General features: G+C 46.6%; 2 protein-coding genes across 9 annotated transcripts in view; both read left to right on the forward strand.

Moving 5' to 3' along the window:
• The window catches only part of PRKAA1 (protein kinase AMP-activated catalytic subunit alpha 1), a 30,537-nt gene extending 26,671 nt beyond the window's left edge, over positions 1-3,866 (forward strand). For both annotated transcript variants that reach the window (XM_079787781.1, XM_079787782.1), the window contains one exon: positions 800-3,866. In XM_079787781.1, coding sequence (XP_079643907.1) covers positions 800-1,044 — 245 coding nt within the window. In that variant the 3' untranslated portion in view covers positions 1,045-3,866. The remainder of the gene's footprint in view (positions 1-799) is intronic.
• Positions 3,867-4,423: 557 nt separating this feature from the next.
• TTC33 (tetratricopeptide repeat domain 33) overlaps positions 4,424-25,282 on the forward strand; it is a 31,391-nt gene continuing 10,532 nt past the window's right edge. The window contains exons 1-4 of one of the 7 annotated variants that reach the window (XM_079782654.1): positions 5,836-5,981; positions 10,174-10,201; positions 10,863-11,084; positions 11,952-13,098. In XM_079782654.1, the coding sequence (XP_079638780.1) occupies positions 10,864-11,084; positions 11,952-12,966 (1,236 nt within the window). In that variant the 5' untranslated portion in view covers positions 5,836-5,981; positions 10,174-10,201; position 10,863 and the 3' untranslated portion in view covers positions 12,967-13,098. The other 6 variants (XM_079782655.1, XM_079782656.1, XM_079782652.1 and 3 more) reach the window with 6 other exon arrangements.

Consider the following 25,282-nt stretch of genomic DNA (forward strand, 5'->3'; position numbering starts at 1 on the left):
TATGTCCAAAGAGTGCTTATCTGTTAACACATAATAAACCAGTCAGAGATATTTTTACTTTTTTCACTGTTTTAGGATCAAATTCTCAACTTTTGCACCTGGGTTTACCAATGCAATGATCATTTATTGTTTTTGTATTGTTCCCAACTTCGGTTTTTTTCCTGCTTTATGAGATCTTAGACTAAATATGAAGAGAAAATGGGTGAGTGAGAAACACTGAGATGAGAGTTAGGAGACTTGGATTCTAGATTTACTTCCCTGTTCATTGGTTACCAGTGGCAAGTCAGTTCACTTTTGGGGGTTTGTTTTCATCTTGATGAAACAAGGAGCGGGATGAGATATCTTCCAAAAGTACATTTATTCTGTGATTTCATTATGGAGGGATTAAGTTTTATTGCTAAGGAATGATATTAAGCCTCAAGTTACTAGTTTATTGGGCTCTTAATCTTGGATTGCAAGATTGATGAGTAGCTACATACTGTACCCAATCTTTTTTTTTTTCCTTTCATTTTATTTATTTATTTACTTACTTATTTATCATTTACTTACTTACTTACTTACTTATTCATTTGTTTATTTATTTTGTACCCAATCTTGATGAGCCATCAGGAGAATGCATGCTCTGTGTAGGAAAGGTGAGTGATTTAATACCGATGCTTTGCTTCTGTTTGAGAAAGGATTCAAAATAAGACATGCTCTTGATAGCTGGTCAGTGATTGCACTCGAAAAAGAAAACGAAATACTATTGAAATGTGGGGTGTGTAACGGGTTATAATAAGTTGGACTGTATTTTACCCAGATGAAATCACTGAAGCCAAATCAGGGACTGCGACACCGCAGAGATCGGGATCCGTTAGCAACTACCGGTCTTGCCAAAGGAGTGATTCGGACGCGGAGGCTCCAGGAAAATGCGCAGAAGCCTCTCTTACCTCATCTGTGACCTCACTGGACTCTTCTCCTGTTGACTTAACTCCAAGACCTGGAAGTCACACAATAGAATTTTTTGAGATGTGTGCGAATTTAATTAAAATTCTTGCACAATAAACCTAAAACTTTGCTTATTTCTCTGATAGCAATAAGCATGCATATTAAATTATAGCCAAATGCTTCCATTTATAATCAAGTTATACATAATTATAACTGAGGATTAGCCTTTTGGAATGCATTTTGCACAGGGATTGGAACCTGGTTTAGTTAAAAGCCTAATGTGCAAAAATGAATTAAGGTAATTTTGTTCACTGTTTAGTAGGCATATAGCATCATAAAATATACACAATGAATTATAGGTCTCTCAGGCTCACTTGATTTTTGGCTCTTTTATATTTAGTGTACACAGGGCTTTGTAGAATATTAATTTACCATAAAGGCCTTCATTTGTTATTACATGTTGTGTTATATATTTGCTTCATAAATTTATTCAATAAATATTTGCCTAGAATCCCCAGAGAACTTTATGGGTGATTTTGTTTTCTGGGCTCCTTAACTTCTTAGGTAGCAAGTATCTTCCAGCAGTAGGGACAGCATGGAGGACTCGTCCATATCCCCCCCTTAATATTCTATAGTGTATGGTGAGTAACATCAAAGATTAGACACATGCAAGTTTTCTCTTTAGTTTGGTTAAGTCCAAAAATACATACAGAACCAACATTTAGATTTCTAGGCATTGAGTTTAATCTTAACAATTTGTCCCTATATTCTGTACATACATTGCTCTTTTTGTTGCAAGAGCCGAGTTGCCTGTACTGTGAATACATCATGTTGTTTTTGCCAATCTTACCTGTTCCTTTGCTCCTCCTGTCAGTATTGAATGTATGCAAACACTTCTTGTTGTCCGATCATACATCTTTTAAATCAATTCACTGCACAGAAAAAACACCTCTTATAAACTATTTAAAGGTTCAGATGTGACTTTTGCTTCCAGATTTCATTATAAACATTTATACATGTGTGTCTACCACTTGGATTCAACACTTGTTAACCTGTTGCCATATTTGCTTTATACTTGTGTATATGGATATAGTTATACATATATTTTTGTATATATGATATGCTCTTCCCTGGACCATTTGGATGTTGCAGACCTACTCATTACCCCTCAACACGTCAAGCATGTTCTAAAAATAATTATTAAAAAAAAATAATATTGTCCCTAAAAACCATAATCCTGTTATAAAAATAATTCCCTAATGTCATTTAATCATGCATATTTAGATTTTCCCAGTTGTCCTCCAGATTTCTTTAATAGCTGGTTATTTCAAACCAGATCCAATTAAAGTTTACACATTGCATTTGGTAATGTCCTCTTAGTTAGGTATAACACTATTTCAGTAAAATACGGAAATAATTGGATAGTTCTAAATGGTCACATTTGTTTTGAATTTTAAATTACTTTTTAAAAGGTAGTATTATGGGAACCACCTAAAGATGCTTAATCTTCCTAAGATTTCTGATTTATAGTCTTTTTCTTGCTCTTAGCAATAGCGTTACAAAACAGGTATAAATGAAGATTTAAAGTCACCTCAGATAAAATTGCTATCATGTGTATGCTAATAAAAAAATAGAAGTATTACCCATATTCGCCTTATACAATTTTAACTTCAAGAAATGGATATTTTTTCCTGTTAATCATTTTTCCATTGTAAAAGCTCTTTTTTTTTTCTCGTTTAAGACTGTTAATGTAGGGTTTGTTTGTTTGGTGCGTGTGGTTTTTTTTTGCAAATACAGTGAGCCCCTGTGTAATTGGATAGTAACGTACTCAGATGTCATGATAGCTTGCATAGAACTGTAGTTGTTGATTTGCCTCCAGCACCCCTAGAAACATGCACTGAATCCAAAAGAAAAATCTTGGCTTCTTTTTGTCCAGGGCTTGTTCTATTCCATTTAGAGTCTGAAAGCTGTATAAAAAAGTAGGAGTTCCATTTAGGTATAAAAACTGTATTTTAAATTGTACGTGGCCCTCTGTTTAGAAGATACTGAATTCTGTAGGCTCTCTAAATGCAGCATTGTTCCTGATGTTAAGAACAGAGACTGTATTTTTAAAGTACACAGTTGTATATAGAATTAAGACATTGCTGTAATGTCTCTGTAAGCTGTTATGGGGCATGGGGGGCGGGGAGGCAAAAGGAGGAACCAATTAAATAGGACCTTCTAAAAATTGTTACTTTTGTAAACATTGCTTCTTTTTAAGTTATTGTGATTCCTTTTAGTTACTGAGTTTTTATTTTGAAGATATTTAAATATTGCACTTGTACAAATAGTATGATAAATGCATAGACTATTGCAGTAAGTTCTTTTTTAAGCTTGGGATATTTGAAGTGACAGCTTTTCGTTGAGTATGTAAAGGTTGCATCAGAATTTTCACGAATTTATTGTAGTTTGCAAATTCTTACTAATTGAAGATGTAAAGGAGTCAATGCAAATTATTTTTAATCTTTTTTTATCTTTTCAGCAATTTATATTTTTTTGTGATTTTATGCAACCATATTTTTACTTTGTTTTGACAACTGAAAGATGTATAAGGTTTTTTGCCAGAAATGTACTATATACATAGTTTTAAATATAACAGATTTTACTGATATGTAAAAATTTTGCCATTAAAATAAATGATTTCTCACCGAGAGGAACTTTTCTACCACGTTGGGGGATATGGGAGCTTAATATATCATATCTAATTTAAAATAATTTCACTGAAATAAAATTCATTGCTTTTACTTTGATTATATATTCTCTTGAGATGCTTTTATAGTTTGTTTTTTTTTTGGAGTTTTAAATGATTTTATACAAAAAGTCCTGCCCTCTCATACCTCTGCCCCACCCTTTTTGACCTTGTAGTAATACCATTCACATTGAATACCTGCTTGCTGGACTGTGGCTATGCGTAGAACTCGAGGCATCTCTGCTCTGACTGGCACCTTTGGAATGAAAGAAAAATGTGTGTGTTTAAATCTTTTCCCCTTAAACTCCGATTGCCCACATCCACAGTAGAAGTCTCTTTTTCATTGTGAGTTCTGGTCAGATGAATGAAATTCCACACACAACATAATGGTAGTACGGTAGAAATCAATCTCATGGTGCGATATTCTGAGATACGTTCATATTTGTTTTGAATGGAGTATATTTAAGTATAAAATTTAAAATGCTTTGATTTAGAAATGAATAAAAACCCATCATTTTTCATCTTTTACAATGTGCTTAACTTTTTTATAGCCTCTGGGAAAACGAAATGGGGGAAAAACCCACTTTTATAGCTGACCATCTGCACCTTCCTTTTAAAAACAATGTACCTAAATATAATTACAATGCTTGAACAAACATTAACTTTTGTCTCAACTCTAGAGGGAAGATTTCACGGCATAAGTCCAGGTGGGTTTGAGAGAACATTTATTAAAGCTGGGAACAGTGAGGCAAGGAAGGAATTAGGGTACAGGAAAGAAGCTAGCCATGAGGGGCTGCCGTTAGCTCTCTAGGAAGTCAGAGAAAAGGGGGCCTTGGAGACAGCACCTGGGGGTGAGCTTGGAATGAGCTTCCACTGGCCACTGCTCCCTGGTTGCAAGGCTCGTGGGGACCCCTAGGGTTTAGGAAGAAATGAAAAGTTCATGCCCTGGAAGGGGCCTGGGTGTGCTATAGCGAGTGAGCCCACACTGAGTCTTTGTCTTGAGGGCTTTTATTCCCCACCCCCAAACCCCTTTTTTTCCTGCAGGTGAAAATCTTAGCGGAGGGTTTCAGTAAAATATTCATCAGGTTCCCAGGTGCGTTTTAAATATGATGATGCATCAAAATGAGTGTATAATGGAGTTATTCTTTGGTCTGTTTTCCTTTTATCTTAGGTCTGTCCGGCTTTAATGGGGTTTTTGTTATTTGTTCCCTGACTTCCTCTGTCCTTGGGGTAGCTGGTACAGACGGCATTAATTGGGTCTTTGTTCTCTATGTCCCAGGCCAGGGTGATTTAAAGTTCTCTGGTCAGGGTCGGGAGGTATAAACACCTGCTTTCAGGTGTCCTTGGTTGGGAAGAGAAGGTCTTGCGTGATTCACAAGCTGGCTGTAAGTTGTCCAAATGTTTAATTTTCTTGTCCGTTTTCCTATTCCACTCGCGGGGGCGTTTTCCCAGCTGCTTCCTCTCCTGCCACCTGGGGCTCGCCCTGCAGAAGCACTGGCTGGCATCGGTGGCTTTCAACGGGGCCGTGGTGGCGGAGCGACCTGCCTTCGGGGTGTCTGGGCCTTCTGGAGGCGATTCGGTGGTCACAGCTGGTGGCGGACGCCCAGGGCTGCGCCCGGTGAGCACAGCGCCCCGGTGAGCCCCTCTCCCCGCCCAGTGACAGCGCTGGGCGAGGAAGCCCGGTCCACAGCAATGGCCTGCCTTCACACAGGACAGCCCCAGTGACGACAATCTCACTTTTCCAGCTGCCCAGACACTTCCCCGTGTGACTTTCCCGCACTTATTTTCAAGACCGGACCCACAGCTTTGTTGAGACCGTCATTTTCCCTCCTTTGTCAAACTTGTGTCTTCCGAAGTCCACAGCTGAGGCACGACGCTCCCCGATCTGCTTCCCTGAACCCTTTTTTTAGTGAGTCCGCCTCTGGCCTCTGCGTGTGGCCGGCCTCCGTAGCGAGAGTGTACATTCCTCTAACGCAGGGCACATCCTTATGCAATAAACTGCCCACATCGCTCTTCCCGCGCCTCGCCCGCTTCACTGCTCCCGCGCTGGGCCGCGCAGCCGCAGTTTCCCGCGCCCTCCCGCCGGCGCCTGCGCACTCGATACTTCCGCCTGCTGCTAGAGGGCGCCCCAGCTCGGGTGGCTGGACTACAAATCCCAGAAGGTAAAGGAGTGTGGGGGGGGGCGGCCGCAATGACTTCTGGGATCTGTTGTCCATGGGGAAGGATTGGCGGATGAGAAAAGCTTTGAGAAGCGTCTCTTCCCTGCAGGTTTCTCTGGACGCTTCCGAAGCCGCGGGTCGGCCACCCCGTACCTTGGGTATTAAAAGTAGGCAGGTCGGAGGTCGGGCATGGTGATTTCCGCTTCCTGTGGGCAAAGGGCAAGCGGAATGTAAACACGGGAGCGGGGGAGTGGTGCTCAAGTAACTGGCTCCCTGGTCTGTGCTGGGAACCGGAGGAAGAGCAGGAAAAGGAGGCGAGTGGGTCTGTGGTTTAGGCGAGAAAGGCGCTTCCGAAGGTGAGGCTGTGTCCAGGGGCGGGCATGGGAGTCGGGCCCTCCCCTGCCGCGGCGCCCGGGGCGGCCCTCGCCTGCCGGGCGGTGTGCGCGGCTTTGACCTTCCCTGAGCGACGGGAGGAGCGGGACCCGGGGCAGGTGCCCGCGGCTGAGGGCGGGCTGGGAACTCGCGGGGACGTGCCGGGCAGCTTTGGTGAATTTCTCACATTTAAATCGTGAGAAATGAAGGGAAGTCGCTAATGCTGGTTTCAGCCTCGCGGTGACGTTTTCCGGTAAATGGTTTCTGGAATGCCTCACCTCCGAGTCCATCCCTGTTCGCGGGAGGGTTCTGTTTTGATTTCCTGACCGTGTTCTCGGCGGGTTCTGGTCTGGGGGGCGAGGGGGGGGGGGGTCGCGTCCTCAGACCGGCGAGGACCGGCCTTCTCCGGCTCGGGCTGGGAACTGTCCGGCGGCCGCGGGACCCCAGTGCCTGCTGGGGGGCTCCTGTGCCGGCAAAAAGAACTCAGAACACAACGTCGTTGTTTAGAATTCTCACGGCATCCATTAAGTATAATTCTGCATAAAATGAATATGTGTGTGGTTTCACGAGTTTAGCATGAAACCCACTTGATTATGAAGTACCTATATGACGTGTTTTTTTTTTTTTAATCCTGGTGCAAAATGTAACTACAGACTTAAGAAAGCCTTCTTTATGAGAAGTTGGAATTGAATGTTCAGATAGCCTTAAGAACAGTACAGTCTTACTCTTGAAGATACCTGAATCAAGTCGGAGTGTTACATTCTCCAGTGCGGAAAGTGTGTTGTGTACATCATGGGACTCACCCTTCTTTTCAGCCTGGCTAATTTTTATTCTTCAAAATCCACCGGAGCGGAAGTGTTTCTTCTCTGACATCCTGGCATCCTTTGTGTACTCTCTTCTAGCACTTATCCTGTATTGTAATTACCTTTACCTTGTGGTCTCCAGACAATTGTGAAGAGTATATAAAGCTTACCATGCTTTTGGTAAGAGATTGGCGCTTTTTAACCTCAGTGCACCCTTGATACTGGGGCATCTTTACTCGGCCCTTATTGTTGCCGTGTCTGTTCTTCCGAGTGATGTTCCAGATCTTTTCTGTTCTCATGTCCCAGGATCATTTCTTTCCCCTTTACTTGGAGCAGAGGACCAGCCTCCTATTTCTCTGAAAAATGTGAAGCTTGGGGGTATGACATTTGTCATTTCCTTTTCCCTCTACCTCTGAACTTGCCTAAACTTTTCATTCCATATTAGTTCTTGTCTGAGAGGAATGTATTCTTGTGCCTCTCTTCAAGGCTAAACTTGTCAATTGATGGGGGTTGTCAGGCTGTTTATACGCCTAAAACCTCATTGTGTCCTGACCTCCCTAGCTTCTGGTCTCTTGGGATCTTAAAGGATTTATGGAGGAGAATGGCAGAAACACCTGAGCCAGCAAGGTGTGTGGCTTCTTTATTCATGGTTGAGAACCACCATCTGGGGCCTTGACCTATAAAAAAATATTTTTTAAAATTGATTTTTAGAGGGAGGAATGGAGAGGGATAGGGAGAAACATCGATGAGAGAGAAGCATTGGTCGGCTGCCTCCTGCATGCCCCCTTCTGGATATCGAGCCCACAATCCAGGCACGTGCCCTGACTGGGAATTGAACTGGTGACCTCTTGGTTCATGGGTTGATGCTCAACCACTGAGCCACACCAGCTGGGCTGAAGTATTAATTTTTAAAAAATACATATAGGTCTGTCCCTTTATCCTTTCCTTCCACCCTAAACCCTGCTCCCAATAATCTACAGACCTGGCCAATGAATTATGTAATTTGTCTTTAGTAACCACAGCAGATATCCATCAGTATTAATAAGGTTCCCACCCATTAATAGGGTGCCTCACAAAGTTTCATTTGGAAATGTGAAACCGGAAAACTAAATCATCCTCATTCTAGTCACCTTTAGAGATAGTCATAAACACAAGACTTCTTTCTTTTTTTAATATATTTTAATTGATTTCAGAGAGGAAGGGAGGGAGAGAGAGATAGGAACATCGATGATGATGAGAGAATAATTGATCGGCTGCCTCCTGCACGCCCCCTACTGGGGATTGAGCCCACAACCCAGGCATGTGCCCTTGACCGGAATTGAACCCAGGATCCTTTTGTCCGTAGGCTGACGCTCTATCCACTGAGCCAAATCAGCCTGGGCAAGAATTCTTCCTTATCTTGAATTATCCTGGTATCTTGTGAGACTTGCCTAATGATCCACTCTCTCTTGTTGTCCTCACTCTGCGCCTTTGGACTTCTGTTCTGTAGTAACCACACTTCCATTTTCAGCCCTTTCTTGGTTCTTCCCCTAAGTTCTTGTAGTCATCTTCAAACATAGGAATTTCATAATCTCCTATTGTAACAGGTCTGGGGAGAGAGCTTGGCATTGTCCTAATTCCCTAGTATAGTTTATAATCCATTGCTTCTCTAGGCTTTTCTAAAAAATCCCTGTTCCTTTGGAAAGCATTTGTTTCACCATTATCAACCTGTACATGTCTTTAAAAAAAAAATCTGCTAAACTCATTCAATATTTATTGAACTGTAAACCGCTGCAAACACAGCTGAAACCTAATTCTATACATTTCTTTTTTGCTATAATTTATTGGCACTGACTCACATTCATTAAGAACTTAGGCACGTAACACACGATTTTCTTACCCCTTCAATTTCTGCCTGTATCTTGGGCCTTCCATATAAAGGGCCTCACTTTTTCTGTCCCTTTCCTTCTAATGACTACTTAACTTTACATCAGCCGTGTGCCTCAGATGTGAAGACCTTGGTATCTGCTAGAACTTACTATTTCATTTTTTATTCCCACAATGCCCATGTTTGGATAGTTTTATGAAGACTTCTGGTTCATCGCTTTTCCTATCCCTCAAGTTGATCATAATCTCTTTGGGGCCATAGATTCCTTTAAGAATGCACACACACACACACACACACAGGCACATAAAAATATATATAAAAAAATTTAGAGGTTTCTCAGTACTTTTAAGCACATCCATGTAATTAGTAAAGAGTTCTTGGATCCCTCAGTAAATCCCTTCTCTAAATAAATATTTGTTGAATTCTTCTGGGGTTTCCTTTAACTTTGTTTCATCAATTATTCTTTTACTAGAGGCCTGTTGCATGAAGAGATTCATGCAATAGGCCTTCCTTCCCTTGGCTTCCAGCACCAGTTTTCCTCCGGCACCTGGGACATAGGCCTTCGCTACGGCTGAAGTCTGCCCAGCCGTCTTCGCTGCAGACTCAGGCTGGAGTCTGCCTTCTTCATCTTCGTCTTCACTGTGGCCGGAGTGCTGCTCCTGTAGATCTCTTTGCCCTCCCTCCCCCTCACCTCTTATAGCAGGTGTTCTGCCCCGCTGGGCCACTCTGTGCCTGGAGCAGCTGGGCAGCCGCCATATTTGGCATTCTGTTTTGCATATCCCCCCTGATTGGCTGGTGGGCGTAGTGGAGTGATGGTCAATTTGCATATTTCTCTTTTTTATTAGTGTAGATTCTTTCTTATCCCTTACATTTATATATCATTGCAGATTTACAAAACAACTTAACATTTGTTATCTTTCCGATTCACCCACTGTGAATTTGCCAAGTGAATCTTTCAAAAACTTTTTATTATGAAAAATTTCAAACGTTCATGAAAAGAGAGAAAAATATAAGGGATTTTATGTTCTCATCACCTAACTTCATCAACTATCAACTCAGCAATCTTTTCATCTGTATTTCTCCTCTACTGTACCCCTACCCTCACTGGTTACATTGAAACAGTTCCTAGGTATCTTATAATTTCATGTGAAATAGTTTATTATGTATGCCTAAAAGATAAGGTTTTTAAAAAAATAAATGTAATCATAATACTATTTATCATACCTAAAAAATAACTAGATATTTATTAATATCATCAAATATCAAGTCAGTGTTCTGATTTTCCCTTTTTCCTCCCCATTGCCTGTGTGAACCCAGAGCTAACAAGATCCACAAATTCTATTTGGTTAGTATGTCTTTTCATCTCTTAATCTAGAAGTTACCTCCCACCTTTCTCTCCTCCTTTTACCCCTGGCAGTTTATTTCTTGAAAAAACTAGCTTTATTTTTATTTTTTTGCTGTCGGCATCTCTGTCATGTTATTTTGCATGCTCATCCAGACCCCATATTTCTTAAAACTAGAGGCTTGATATGATTTAGGATTAATTTTAGTCAAGAATATATTGTGGCTGGTGTGTCCCTTCCATCAGGAGTTGCATAATGTCCACTTGTCTTTCTTGATGTTATTTGATGATTATTTCCTAGGACCACTGTTTAATTGGAAGTTAAGAAATGGTGACAGTTGCCCAGCCCGTGTGGCTCAGTGGTTGAGCATTGACCCATGAACCAGGAGGTTACAGTTCTATTCCCAGTCAGGGCACTGTCTGGGTTGTGGGCTCGGTCCCCAGTTAGGACATGCAGAAGGCAGCCAAGTCAGTGATTTTCTCTCGTCGTTGATATTTCTATCTCTTGATCCCTCTCCCTTCCTCTCTGAAATAAAAAAAAATATATATTTAAAAAATTATGATAGTCTGATTTTGTTATTCCTTTATTCCTTCTTCACTTAGGTGGAATATTTCTTTAAAGGGCCAAGTCTGAAATTTAAAGCTGTTTTTTGTGATTTTCCAGAATGGCTTCCTTCGGCTGGAAGAGGAAAATTGGTGAGAAAGTCTCAAAGGTCACTTCCCAGCAGTTTGAAGCTGAAGCTGCTGATGAAAAGGACGCAGCTGAGAGTGAAGAAGGGAACGGGCTTCATGCCACCAAACGAAGGAAAGAAAGTCTCCTGGAAGGCTGTGCCAGGAAAAGCAAGCAGCTGAAGGATGAAGGAGCCAGCCTGGCTGAAAATAAAAGGTATGTTTTTAGAGTTTTCCTTTAAAGAACATGTACGTTTTCCGACTTGCTGTCAGTCGTGGGATGAAGAGTTATTCTATGTTTACGTTTTAAAATCTGATCTAGGTGCTAAACTAAAGAAATAGGTTTTAATGTCACCTGGAAATATTCCCATGGAATCTGAAAGTTTGTAAAAGCCTTCAAGATTCTTATAACGTCTCTGCTCTGCCAGCCTTTCTGTTCTGTCTAATGTAGAGTAAAGGCGCTGGTCGTCGGGGCTCAGTGGGTGAGCGTTGACTTGTGAACGAGGAGGTCACGGTTCGATCCCAGGCACATTCCTGGGTAGGGGGTGTGCAGGAGGCAGCTGGTTGATGATTCTATTTCTCTCTCCTTCTCTTTTCTCAGAAATCAATAAAAATGTATTTAAATATATAGATTTAAAAAAATAGAGTAAAAGCTCAGTAAAATGTAATCCAAATTACTGGTTGGTAGCAGATGGTGTAATTCCTGGAAATGTTCTCTTTGTGATATTGTGGACCAGATAAATTAGATGTTTTCCTGAATAGCTTTGAGGGTGTGTGTGTGTGTGTGTGTGTGTGTGTGTGTACATATCCTATCTAATAATTGAGTAATATGCAAATAAACATCACTCCGCTACGCCCACGATTGGGCAGCGGGAGGCTGGGGGGCGGGACTCGGGGTGGCCTATCCAGCCATTGAGAGGCGCAGGACTCGCGAGTCCCGCCCCCTGCACCTCTCAATGGCCGGATCCTTCGCTGCTGAGGGGAGACCCCTCAGTGTTCTCGGGTCCGAGTGGTGGTGGCGGATGGGGGCGGGTCCGGGCGCCGCTGCCACTGCCCCCGAGAGACCCAGCCCCCACCGCCGCAGCCGCCGCCGCATCCGCCGCCGCGGCCGCCGCCCCCGGAGAGACGCCGTCGCCGTCCCTGGAGAGACCCCGCCGCCCCCGGAGAGACCCCGCCCCCGCCGCAGCTGCCGCAGCTGCCGCCGCCACCGGAGACACGCCGCCGCCGCCGCCGCCATCCCTGGAGAGACCCCGCCGCCGCCGCCCTCGGAGAGACCCCGCCCCCGCCGCAGCTGCCGCCGCCACCGGAGACACGCCGCCGCCGCCACCGCCGTCCCCGGAGAGACTGCGCCCCCGCCGCCGCTACCGCCGCCGCCGCCCCTGGAGAGACTCCGCCCCCGCCGCAGCTGCCGCCGCCGCCCCCACCGCCGCCCCCGGAGAGACCCCGCCACCGCTGCTGCCACTGCTGCCACGGCTGTCCCCGGAGACACCCCGCCCCCGCCCCTGCCGCAGCTGCCACCGCCGCCCCCACCGCCGCCCCCGGAGAGACTCCGCCACCGCTGCCGCCGCCGCGGCCGTCCCCGGAGAGACCCCGTCGCCGCTGCCGCCGCCGCCGCCCCCACTGCCTCCGGAGAGACCCCGCCCCCGCCGCCACTGCCGCCACCGCCGCCGCGGCCGTCCCCGGAGAGACCCCGCCCCCACCGCAGCTGCCGCCGCCACCGCCGCCCCCGGAGAGACCCCGTCCCCGCCGCCACTGCAGCCGCCGCCGCCACGGCCGCCTCCGAAGAGACCCCGCCCCTGCCGCCGCCGCCGCAGCCGTCCCCGGAGAGAACCCGCCGCCGCTGCCGCCGCCGCCGCCGCCGGGCGGGGTCTCTGCGGGGGCGGGGTCTCTCCGGGGGCGGCGGCGGCCCATCAGCGTTGGCGGGTCTGGAGCGGCGGTGCCTGGACCCGCCTCCATGCAACTGCACTGGGGAAGGGCCTGGTCAGCAGCCACCGAGGCTGCTTCAAGTGCCAAAGAGGGAGGCAGGGCCAGACCCCAGCGGCCGCAGCTGCTGCGGGGCCGAGGAGCCAGGCAGGGCTGGACAGGCAACCTCAGGGTGAGCCTGGGGGTGGGTCCAGCGGTGCAGCTTGACAGCAGACAGCAGGGCCTGCTTGGTGGTAGCTGCCGGCGACCCCCAACAGGCAAGTGGGCCTGCAGGCAGCACCCAGCAGGGCCTGCTTGGCTGTTGCCACGGCGACCCGGGAGCAGACAAGCGCAGCTGCAGGCAGCACCCAGCAGGGCTTGCTTGCCCATCGCTCTGGTGTGGAGCAGGCAAGCCCTGCAGCGAGCAGAGAACCACAGGGAGCGGGCCTAAGGTCAGCAGGACATGCCCTGAGGGCTCTCGGATTGGAGAGGGTACAGGTCGAGCTGAGGGACCCCCCCGTGCATGAATTTCATGCACCGGACCTCTAGTTTATATATGTACATACATATATATATATATGTTATAGGTGTTCAGTTATTTTTTCCCATTGAATTCTTATAAACTTTAGTAAATATGGAGTTTGATAATAGTTTCTTTATTCTTAGCCCTTCCTCAGCTAAACTCTTAGTCTTTCCTTATATGCATCCTTTTTTTCTTTCCCCTTTGCTGTTTTTCCTACTTTTCTTATTCCTTTTCCCCTTCTTCTGCTTAGCTCTTTCAGTGGAACCAAAAATCATTCTTCCACAAATCAGTGGAGAAAGGACATTGTTTAATAGGTTGTGTAGAGAAAGTTGGAACTTTGTATAAGAGGAAAAGAAAAGGATCTGTATCTCATACCACATACAGAATGAACTCCAGAGAAATAAAAAAATCTCAATGTGAACAAAATAAAATGTACAAAGGTATCTCTATAACCTAGAAGTGCAGAAGGATTTTTTTTATTTTTAAAAATTTCAAGTCTATGTTCAAGTTGAAAGAATAGTTGAATCCCCCATATTCCTCTGACTAGACTCAAAATTTTATTTATTTATTTATTTATTTAAAATGTAATAAATCTTTATTATTCAGATTATTACAATTGTTTCTCCTTTTTCCCCCTATAGCTCCCCTCCACCTGGTTCCCAGCCCACCCTCTGCCCTTACCTCCCTTCCACTGTCCTCATCCATAGGTGTACGATTTTAGTCCAGTCTCTTCCTGCACCCCCCCACACCCCTTTCCCCCCGATAATTATCAGTCCACTCCCTTTCTATGCCCCTGATTCTATTATATTCACCAGTTTATTCTGTTCCGCAGATTTTTTTTTTTTATTGATTTTTTACAGAGAGGAAGAGAGAGGGATAGAGAGTTAGAAACATCGATGAGAGAGAAACATCGATCAGCTGCCTCTTGCACACCCCTACTGGGGATGTGCCCGCAACCAAGGTACATGCCCTTGACTGGAATCGAACCTGGGACCCTTGAGTCCGCAGGCCGACGCTCTATCCACTGAGCCAAACCGGTTTCGGCGTGTTCCTCAGATTTTTAATTCACTTGATTTTTAGGTTCACTTGTTGATAGATATGTATTTGTTGTTCATAATTTTTATCTTTACTTTTTTCTTCTTCCTCTTCTTAAAGAATACCTTTCAGTATTTCATATAATACTGGTTTGGTGGTGATGAACTCCTTTAGCTTTTTCTTATCTGTGAAGCTCTTTATCTGACCTTCAATTCTGAATGATAGCTTTGCTGGGTAGAGTAATCTTGGTTGTAGGTTCTTGCAATTCATCACATTGAATATTTCTTGCCACTCTCGTCTGGCCTGCATAGTTTCTGTTGAGAAATCAGCTGACAATCGTATGGTTGCTCCCTTGTAGGTAATTAACTGTTTTTCTCTTGCTGCTTTTAATAATCTCTCTTTGTCTTTTGCTCTTGCCATTTTAATTCTGATGTGTCTTGGTGTGGTGCTGTTTGGATTCCTTTTGTTTGGGGTTCTGTGCACTTCCTGGACTTGTAAGTCTATTTCTTTCACCAGGTGGGGAAAGTTTTCAGTCATTATTTCTTCAAATAGGTTTTCAGTATCTTGCTCTCTCTCTTCTTCTGGCACCCCCATAATTCTGATGTTGGTACACTTGAGGTTGTCCCAGAGGCTTCTTACACCATCTCCAACTTTTTGGATTCTTTTTTTCTTTTCCGGTTGAGTGTTTGTTGCTTCTTTGCATTTCAAATCTTTGACTTGATTCTTGCATTCCTCTAGTTTGCTGTCGGGTCTCTGTATAATATTTTTTATTTCAGTCAGTGTATGTTTAATTTCTAGTTGGTCCTTTTTCATATCCTCGAGGGTCTCGTTAAATTTATCGGCCTTTTCTAGGAAATTCTTGAAAAACCTTATAACCGTGGTTTTGAACTCTATATCCAGTTGTTTGTTTTCCTTCATTTCTTTCGTTTGTGATCTGTTTCCTTGTCTCCTCATTTTTGTTGCTTCCCTGAGTTGGTAGGGTGGCTTTGTGTGCTAGGTGTCAATGGGTCAGCCTCCCCAGTTACCTGAGGTGGACACTCTTGGTGCTCCCCTTTGTGGACTGTGTGTACAGCCTTGTTGTAGTTAAGTCTTTATTGTTGTTAGTATCACTGGTTGGAATTGACCTTCAGGCCAATTGGCAGCGAGTATCAGCTATGTCTACGCCGGGAGACCTTCTGTATTGTAGACAGCCTTATAGGACCAGACTTGCAAAATTGCAAAAGCCTCTGTGCTCAGCTTGGATGGGGAGGAGTCTCATGGCTGAGCAGACATTCTTGGCTTCCTGTCATCCCTGCCCTTGCGCACGTGCCTCCTTCCGCGGCTCCTCTGAGTTTCAGCCTGACAGTCCAGAATCCTTCTGTAAGAGCGTGGGTCCCCCAGGTGCTCACCCGGAAGGGGATTCAGTGCAGTCGGAACTGGGATTCAGTGCAGTCAGGAGCTTCCGACTCCCTTCTGCTAGGAAAAGCCTGTGGCAGCCTCCGCAGTCAGACCTCTCTGCGCGCACTCACACGCGCGCGCACCTGCAGACCCCTGCCCGCTGCGGCTCCCCAGAGTCTCCAAGTCTCCGTGTGTCTTTCTCTACAGTCCAGACTCCACCAGTATGAGCCTGGGTCCACGGGGTTTTGGCCGGAACTGGGGTTCAGTGCATTTGGAACTGGGGTTCAGTGCAGTTAGGGGCTTCCTTTCCCCTCCCGCCAGCCAGGCACTCGGCCGTCCTTCCTCTCTGCATGCGCGTCTCTGTACCTCAGAGCTTTTGGGCTCCTTTGATCCATGAGCTTTTCTTTTCCTTCTAGTTGTAGAATTTCCACTCAGCCAGCTTTCCTGTGGTTCTGGATGATGTCCGTTCTGTCTTTTAGATGTTGTTTTGAAATTGTTGTGCAAGGCAGCAGTTTAGGTGCTTACCTAGGCCGCCATCTTGGTTTCCCCAAAATTTTATATTTTTAAATTTAATTAAAAAGTACATTTTTATTCATTTCAGAGAGGAAGGGAGAGGGAGAGAGATAGAAACATCACTGATGAGAGAGAATCATTGATCTGCTGCTTCTCACATGCCCCATACTGGGGATTAAGCCAACAAATCTGGCATGTGCCCGGGAATTGAACCATGACCTTCTGGTTCATAGATTGACACTCAATCACTGAGCCACACCGGCCTGGCTTAATTTAATTTTTTTAAAAATTTCTTTATTGATTAAGGTGTCACATATTTGTCCTCATCCCCCCATTCCCATCCCCCACCCCTCCCTACGGATGCCCCCACCCCCCTGTTGTCCTTAACCATTGGTTAGGCTCATATGCATGCACACAAGTCCTTTGGTTGATCTCTACCCCCTACCCCCACCCTCCCCTACCCTCCCTCTGAGGCCCGACAGTCCGATCGATGCCTCCTTGTTTCTGGGTCTGTTCTTGTTCATCAGTCTATGTTGTTCATCATTTCCCCTAGATGAGTGAGATCATGTGTTACTAGAAATATACTTATAAGAACCGAATGTGAGACGAGCAATAATAGTTATTCTGACGGGCAAATGAATCAGTCTGTAGTGAGTTTCTTTCTGGACCAACAGTTCTTTTGAGACCCAATTTCAATGCCCACCAGTTCCTTATGTGCACATGTTGGCACTGACTTTTCAGCTCTGGATGGTGGACAAATGGTGGTAATGCAGGTCCGACTCCCTCTGGTTTGGTCTCACCCGGAACCAGGGGCACTGCCTCACCTGGGCCCAGGGGCGCACGGCCTCACCCGGACCCAGGTGTGTGCGGCCTCACACGGTCCCGGGATCCAGCCTCATCCGGACCCAGGGGTGCGTGGCCTCACCCGGACCCAGGGGCGCGTGGCCTCTCCAGGACCCAGGGGCACGGCCTCACCCGGACCCGGGATTCAGCTACACACAGACCAAGGGGCGCGTGGCCTCACCCGGACCCAGGGGCGCGTGGCCTCTCCCAGACCCAGGGGCGCGGCCTCACCCGGACCCGGGACCCAGCCTCACCCGGATCCAGGGGCGCACAGCCTCACCCGGACCCGGGACCCAGCCTCACCCGGATCCAGGGGTGCACGGCCTCACCCGGACCCGGGATTCAGCTACACCCAGACCCAGGGGCGCGTGGCCTCACCCGGACCCAGGGGCTCGTGGCCTCTCCCAGACCCAGGGGCACGGCCTCACCCGGACCCGGAACCCAGCCTCACCCGGATCCAGGGGCGCACGGCCTCACCCGGACCCGGGATCCAGCTTCACCCGGACCCAGGGACGCGCGGCCTCACCCGGACCCGGGGGCGTGCGGCCTCACCCGGACCTGGGACCCAGCCTCACCTGGATCCAGGGGCGCATGGCCTTACCCGGACCCGGGATCCAGCCTCACCCAGACCCAGGGGCGCGTGGCCCCACCCGGACCCCGGGGCACGTGGCCCCACCCGGACCCCGGGGCGCGTGGCCCCACCTGGACCCCGGGGCGCATGGCCTTTCTTGGACCCAGGGGCACACGGCCTTGCCCGGACCCGGGACCCAGCCTCACCCGGACCCCGGGGCACGTGGCCTCTCCCAGACCCAGGGGCGCACGGCCTCACCCGGACCCAGGAGCCAGCCTCACCCGGACCCAGGGGCTCACGACCCTGCCCTGACCTGGGGGCGCGAGGCTTAATTTAATTTTTAAGCTACATTTTACATTTAATATTTTTAAAATTAGTTTTAGATACATAGCATAGTGGCTAGACAGTCATATACACTTAGTGGCTAGATTATTATGACCACCTGACATTTTTAGGCAAATTAGCTGTACACTGCATTGTATGGAATATGGAAGCTGAAGGCCTGTTCAAACACCTTTGCTGTCTGCAGTTACCAAGATAAAACGTCTCCAATTCGCACAGGAACACAAGGATTGGACAGTTGAGCATTGGAAAAAAGTCATGTGGTCCTATGAATCATGTTTCCAGTTGCATCATGCAGACGGCAGAGTGAGAATTTTGTGGAAACAGCATGAAAGCATGAGTACAACCCTTCAAGTTGGTGGGGGCAGTATTATGGTTGGGGGCATGTTTTCCTGGCATGATTTGGGCCCTTTAATTCGCGTGGAACAACATCTGACTAGCACAACATACCTAAGTATCGTTGCTGATCTAGTTCATCCTATCATGTTGATGGCATATCCCATTGGAGATGGCTTCTTCCATCAAGACAATGCGCGATGCCACGGTGCTCGTATTGTGCAGGAGTGATTTCAAGAACATGAGGGAGACTTTACCTTGCTTAGGTGGCCCCCACATTCACCAGATATCAATCCAATTGAGCATTTTCGGGGTGAAGTTAAAAGAGCCATTAGGCAGCTGGTTCCACAACCATCAAATCTCACAGAACTGGACAGTGCTATTCATCAGGCATGGTGTCAGATTCCTCGCATCACCTTTCAACATCTCATAGAGTCAATGCCAAGAAGAATCGCCGCAGTATTGAAGGCAAAAGGTGGCCCAATGAAGTACTGATGGGGTGGTCATAACAATCTGGCCACTCAGTGTACTTTACAAAGTGATCCCTCCAATACTTCAAATACCCACCTAGCACCATACATAGTTATTACAGTACGAGAGCCCGGTGCACGAAATTTGTGCACTTGGGGTGGTGTTGGGGGCGGGGTCCCTCAGCCTGGCCTGCACCCTCTCCCAGTCCGGGATCCCTTGGGGGATGTCCAACTGACGGCTTAGGCCTGCTTCCCCCGGAGAGCGGGCCTAAGCCAGCAGTCGGACATCCTTAGCGCTGCTGTGGATGTCTGATTGGCTGAGCAGCAATCCCCCTGTGGGAGTGTACTGACCACCAGGGGACAGCTTCTGCATTGAGCATCTGCCCCCTGGTGGTTAGTACGCGTCATAGCGACTGGTAGTTCTGCCTTCGGGCCTAAACTGGCTCATCCCCTAGATCAGGTGTCCTCAAACTTTTTAAACAGGGGGCCAGTTCACTGTCCCTCAGACTGTTGGAAGGCTGGACTATAGTTTAAAAAAAACTATGAACAAATACTTATGCACACTGCACATATCTTATTTTGAAGTAAAAAAACAAAACGGCAAAAACACCCGCATGTGGCCTGCGGGCCGTAGTTTGAGGACGCCTGCCCTAGATTGTGAGAGGGTGCAGGCCAGGCCGAGGGACTCCACCAGTGCACGATTTGGGTCCGGGGAGGGATACAGGAGATTGGCCAGCCGGGGACAGACTGTGGAAGGGCTCCAGGGCATGTCTGGCCTGTCTCTCTCAGTCCAGATCGCCCGGACCCCAGCAGCAAGCTAACCTACCGGTTAGAGCATCTGCCCCTGATGGTCAGTGCATGTCATAGCAACTGGTCGATCGGTCGAATGTCTGCCCCCTGGTGGTCAGTGCACGTCATAGTGAGCGGTTGAGCAGCCTTAGCATATCATTAGCATATTACACTTTGATTGGTTGAACGGGTGACAGGATGACCGGACACAGCATGTTAGGCTTTTAGTATATAGGATTATTGACTATATTTTCTATGTTGTACTTTACATTAGATTAAAAAATTCTTAATAATTGGTTTATTTATCTTCCTACGCATATATACACACTTAACTGTTTATTAGAATTTTTTTGCTGATTTATTTGTAAGTAAGTTGCAGGCATTATGACCCCTGGTTCCTAATTCAGCATGCTTCTCCTCAGAGTAAGGATGGTCTTTTACCAAACGTAAGAGCTGTCAGACCTATGAAAATGAACTGTAATCTGATATCTAGTCCACATTTAGATTTCTTTCACCTACGTGTCTTTAAATAATGTATTTTTATTTTTTTTAAATAGGATCTAAACAAAGTCCACAGCTTGCATTTGGTTATTGTATCTCTTTAGTGTCTTCTTGGGTCCCCTACTTTTATCCCCATATGACATTGACATTTTGAAGAGTCCAGACCAGTTTTTTATTTGATTGTTTCATTACCTTGTTTCTCTATCCCCTGTGTTTTTTGTAAACTGAAAGTTGTGTTGAGGTTTGATTTAGATCCTGATTAAACATTTTGTGTAAGAAAACTTCATGTAATGTTTATGCTTTCCACTGCCTCATCTTGGGAGATAAATGACATCAGGTTATTGCTAGTGCAGCCAATGAAAGACATTGTGCCTCTGTCAGTCTGTTTGCTGTGTGGAATATTTGCTGAAAGCCATTTTTTTTTAAATTAAATATATTTTATTGATTTTTTACAGAGAGGAAGGGAGAGAGGTAGAGAGTTAGAAACATCGATGAGAGAGAAACATCAATCAGCTGCCTCCTGCACGCCCCCTACTGGGGATATGCCCACAACCAATGTACGTGCCCTTGACCGGAATCGAACCTGGGACCTTTCAGTCCGCAGGCTGACGCTCTATCCACTGAGCCAAACCGGTTTCGGCTGAAAGCCATCCTATCTAGTAATAGAGTAATATGCAAATTAACCATCACCCCACGACAAAATGGCGGCGCCCATAAACACAAGATGGCGGCGCCCAGTCTTCTCAGGCCCGCCGGAGACCCCCAGTCCCAGGGAGAGCTGCTGATGAGAGCCAGTAGCACGGCCCAGGCTATAGGCCTGGGAGGTGGCCGTGCCCCCGCAACAATCTGCTACTAGCCTCAGCCCGTGCATCCCTGGCGCGATCTGCCCCCAGCCGCAGCCCTGGCCGTCCACCTGGGAGGCTCCCGCGCGCCCCCAATCCCCCTCCCGGGATTGGCTTCCAGCCCCGGCCTCTGGGCCTGCGAGGTGGCCACGCCCTCCAGCGCGATCGCTCCCAGCAGTGACCCAGGTCGTTGGCCTGTCAGCTGGGAGGCGCCTGCACCCCTCTCAGCACGTTCCGCTCCCAGCCATGGCCAGGGCTGTAGGCCTGTCAGCTGGGAGGCACCTGCGTCCCTCTCCGCACGTTCTGCTTTTAGCTGCGGCCATGGCTGTGGGCCTGGGAGGCAGCTGCACCTCCCAGGCGCGATCCACTCCCAGCTGTGGCCAGGGCTGTAGGCCTGTCAGCTGGGAGGCGCCCGTGCTCCTCTCAGCGCGTTTTGCTTCCAGCCGAGGCCAGGGCCGTGGGCCTGGGAGGCAGCGGCGCCCTCTCCACATGCTCCAATTTCAGCAGCCGCCAGGGCAGAGTCTGGTCGCCTGGGAGGTTGCCTGCGCCCCTCTCAGCGCGATCCGCTCCCGCGATCTGCCCCCAGCTATGGCCCTGGCTGTAGGCCTGTCGGCTGGGAGATGCCTGCGCCCCTCTCAGTGTGTTCCGCTTCCAGCTGTGGCCAGGGCTGTGGGCGCGCCTCTCCCGTGCGATCCACTCCCAGCCGTGACCCGGGCCTTAGGCCTGTTGGCTGGGAGGCGCCTGCACCCCTCTCGGCTCATTCAGCTTTCAGCCATGGCCATGGCTGTGGGCCTGGGAGGCAGCCATGCCCCTCTCCGCATGCTCCAATTTCAGCAGCTGCCAGGGCTGAGGCTGGTCGCTTGGGAGGTGCCTGCGCCCCTCTCAGCGCGATCCACTCCCGCGATTTGCTCCCAGCTGTGGCCCTGGCCATAGGCCTGTCGGCTGGGAGATGCCTGCGCCCCTCTCAGCATGTTCGGCTTCCAGCTGTGGCCAGGGCTGTGGGCGCGCCTCTCCCAAGTGATCCACTCCCAGCCATGACCCGGGCGGTAGGCCTGTTGGCTGGGAGGCGTCTGCGCCCCTCTAGGCACATTCCGCTTTCAGCCGCTGCCAGCTTCTTCCCAACCTGCAAAACTCTAGCTTGATTCCCCTATAAAGGGAAGGGAATAGGACAGGACGTTCCCAGGAAATGGTGACAACATGTTGCATGTGTGGACTGTGCTGGAGCTGTGTCCACGGCACTGTGGGAACACTGAGGAAGGAGCAAGCAGATCTGGCTGCAAGGATGGGGAGAGGGCCACAAAGACTTGGCCGACCCTCAAAGGGCCCAGTAGAACTTTCATAGGTAGAGAGGATTGAGATTATTAAGAGGAGAAAGGCATCTTGGAAGGAGTATTTCTAGCAGAAGGGAAAAAATGGGCCAAAAGTTTGTGGGAAAATGGATAAGTACAGTGTTAGTAGACCTCTATGTGAAAAAGCCTTCCATCTTGACACCTACATTACTTAACAGACTTGGCTCCAATTGACTTTGCCCTTTCAAAATAATTTTTGGAGGGAAAGATGGACAGTTGATTACATGTCTGTTGTTTATAAAAGAAAAGGAAACTTTTAGAAAATATGAAGAAGTGTGAAATCACCTATAAACCTTCTACTTATTGAAATATATGCCCAACAACCACATATCACCTTTCAAAGGTCTCATGAAATTCCTGTTTAAGGAGTTTATTTTATGACACCTTTAGTTTGGGTTTACATTTTTACTGGTTTGCCAAGACCACAGCAGGTACACTGTCCAATATGTTAAAGAAAAAACCCTATCTAATAAAGAGGGAATATGCAGGGGAGGGCTTTTGGGGGTGACCGGGCTGTCAGAGGAGGGCAGTTGGGGATGATCGGGCTGGCAGGGGAACAGTTAGGCATCAATAACGCTGGCAGGGGAGTGGTTAGGGGCAATCAGGCAGTCAGGCAAGCAGTTGGGAGCCAGCAGTCCCTAATTATGAAAGGGATGTCTGACTGCCTAAACAGGCAGTCGGATATCTCCCAAGGGGTCCCAGATTGGAGAGGGTGCAGGTTGGGCTGAGGGACACACCTCCCCCCAGTGCACGAATTTCGTGCACCGGGCCTCTAGTATTTTTATAAAAATCTTGAAACATTTATCTTTGGTGAAGGAAATATACTAGGAAAAATACACTTGGCATCATGAGGACTGTTGATTTATTTGCCCTAAAGATATGATTTTTTGAAGACATGTATGATGAGCAGGAATAGTCTCAGAGTAGGTTATTGGTAGGACAGAATACTCTCACATCATCCAGAGATCTAAAACTAGGCCTCGTGCTTGTGAGTGGTATCTGCTATGTGGTAATGAAGAGTCTGAGAAATTAAAAGCAGTAGTGCTGAACAAGTACTACGTCTTTTCTTTGTTTTTCTGTTCTTTTTTTTATTTTTCCTAATTGTAAGGGTGGTTAGAAGACTTGTTAATCATTTTTGTCATAAATGAGTCAAAGTTCAAAAAGCAAACAGTTTAATTTCTAGGTCTGTTATTATTTTTCATTCTGGGTGTAATCTTTTTTTAATATATACATATATATTTATTGATCTCAGAGAGGAAGGGAGAGGGAGAGAGATAGAAACATCAGTGATGAGAGAGAATCATTGATTGGCTGCCTCTTGCACGCCCCCTGCTGGGGATGGAGCCCGCAACCCCGGGCATGTGCCCTTGACCGGAATCGAACCCGGGACCCTTTGGTCTGCAGGCCGACGCTCTATCCACTGAGCCAAACCAGCTAGGGCTGGGTGTAATCTTTTATTAATATACTAGAGGCCTGATGCACAAAATTCGTGTAAGAGTAGGCCTTCCTTTCCCCAGCTGCAGGCACTGGCTTCCTTCTGGCGCCCTCGCAGCCCAGGCTTAATCTGGAAGGTCGTCCGGAAGAACGTCCAGTCTAATTAGCATATTACGCTTTTATTATTATAGATAAATTTTAATATAAAACAAAATGTTGCTTAAGCTCTAATACTGGCATATCAGTACCTCAAATTGGGAAAGAATGGTAGAAAATAAATAGCAATCAAGGACAATTAACAGCTAAACAGCCTAATGTTAGATTGTGAATTCCCATTTGTGGTATTCTAGGCACAAAGTTTTTTTGTCTTTTATAACTTGGTGAGATTAATCATTCTGTTCTTAGAAGAAACTAAGTGTAAATATTCCTCATTTATGAAATCACTTTCAGAGCATCCATAAAACATCTTTAGAAATTCCTGTAAATGCCTATTAAAAGTTCATTAACTTTGTTGTTTTTGTCTTTTTCTCTGGACCACACTAGTGTGTGGAAGGGAAAAGCTATTCAGTTATTGCCATGGGATTCCCTCTGAATTTCCTGTGTAGAGGAGAGATATCAACTTTGTCGATAAACAAAATAACTCTTGTTTTTTTGCTTGCATGTCAAAACATTGAGTCATTTCATTAAAATAAGCTGGATTAGATGCTCTATTTGAATGAAGGACGCTGAGATCAGTAAGTTTTTTTTGCTCATTAGCATTTGTTTTAGAATAGTGTATACAGAGCTTGAGGAAATAACTAAACAAAATTAAAGGCATCTAGGGGAATCGAGTAGTTTGGTGACTCTATGCCAAAAATATGTAGAAATAATAGTTAACCATATGTAAGAGAATATTAAACTTGGTTGAAAATAATATAAGCAGAAATAATGAAGTTAAATTTAAATAAAGCTCAGCCCCTGCTAGTACTTGCATATGGATTTTGAAGTTATTTTACCTCTCTTCAGATCCAAGCTTTATCATTTCTGTCTGCACAAACTTGGCAGGTTATTAGCTTTTTAAGTTCCGGTTTCCAGTTTCCTCAGCTGTACAATGGAGAGATTTATCTCATAGCCCCTGGGGGATTAAAGAGCAAGTGCATATAAAAGCTGAGCATGCCACCTGGCACCTAGTAACGCTCACTACCTGTACTTTAGATATTATATTTTAGGATGTTATGCATGATTGGTATACTTCATGTAGTGTTAATGTGTTTGTAAGATGTTTGTTAAGACATTTTTTTTTCTAGAATTATTACTAACTAGGACATACCTTGTCAGTAGTTACAGGGTGAGTCCTAACTTCGATATTTTGGCTTTTATGGTTTCAGCCACTAGATGGTGATATTTGATTGTGTAGCTAAGTAGTCTATTTTTTTCTTTGAGAATTAGTGTGTACGTGTGTGAAGCAGGAATATAATTAGAATTTACCATGAATTTGTCTCTTGTCTAGAGGAGTATACCCATCAGAGTGAACTTGAGGGTGATTTGGCCATGTAACACACATGGTCTTGAGTGCCAGCGTGGCTGTATTTACTGACAGTGATCTTCA

This window comes from Cnephaeus nilssonii (genome assembly GCF_951640355.1).
Source record: "Cnephaeus nilssonii genome assembly, chromosome: 2".
NCBI classification, from domain to species: Eukaryota; Metazoa; Chordata; class Mammalia; order Chiroptera; family Vespertilionidae; genus Cnephaeus; species Cnephaeus nilssonii.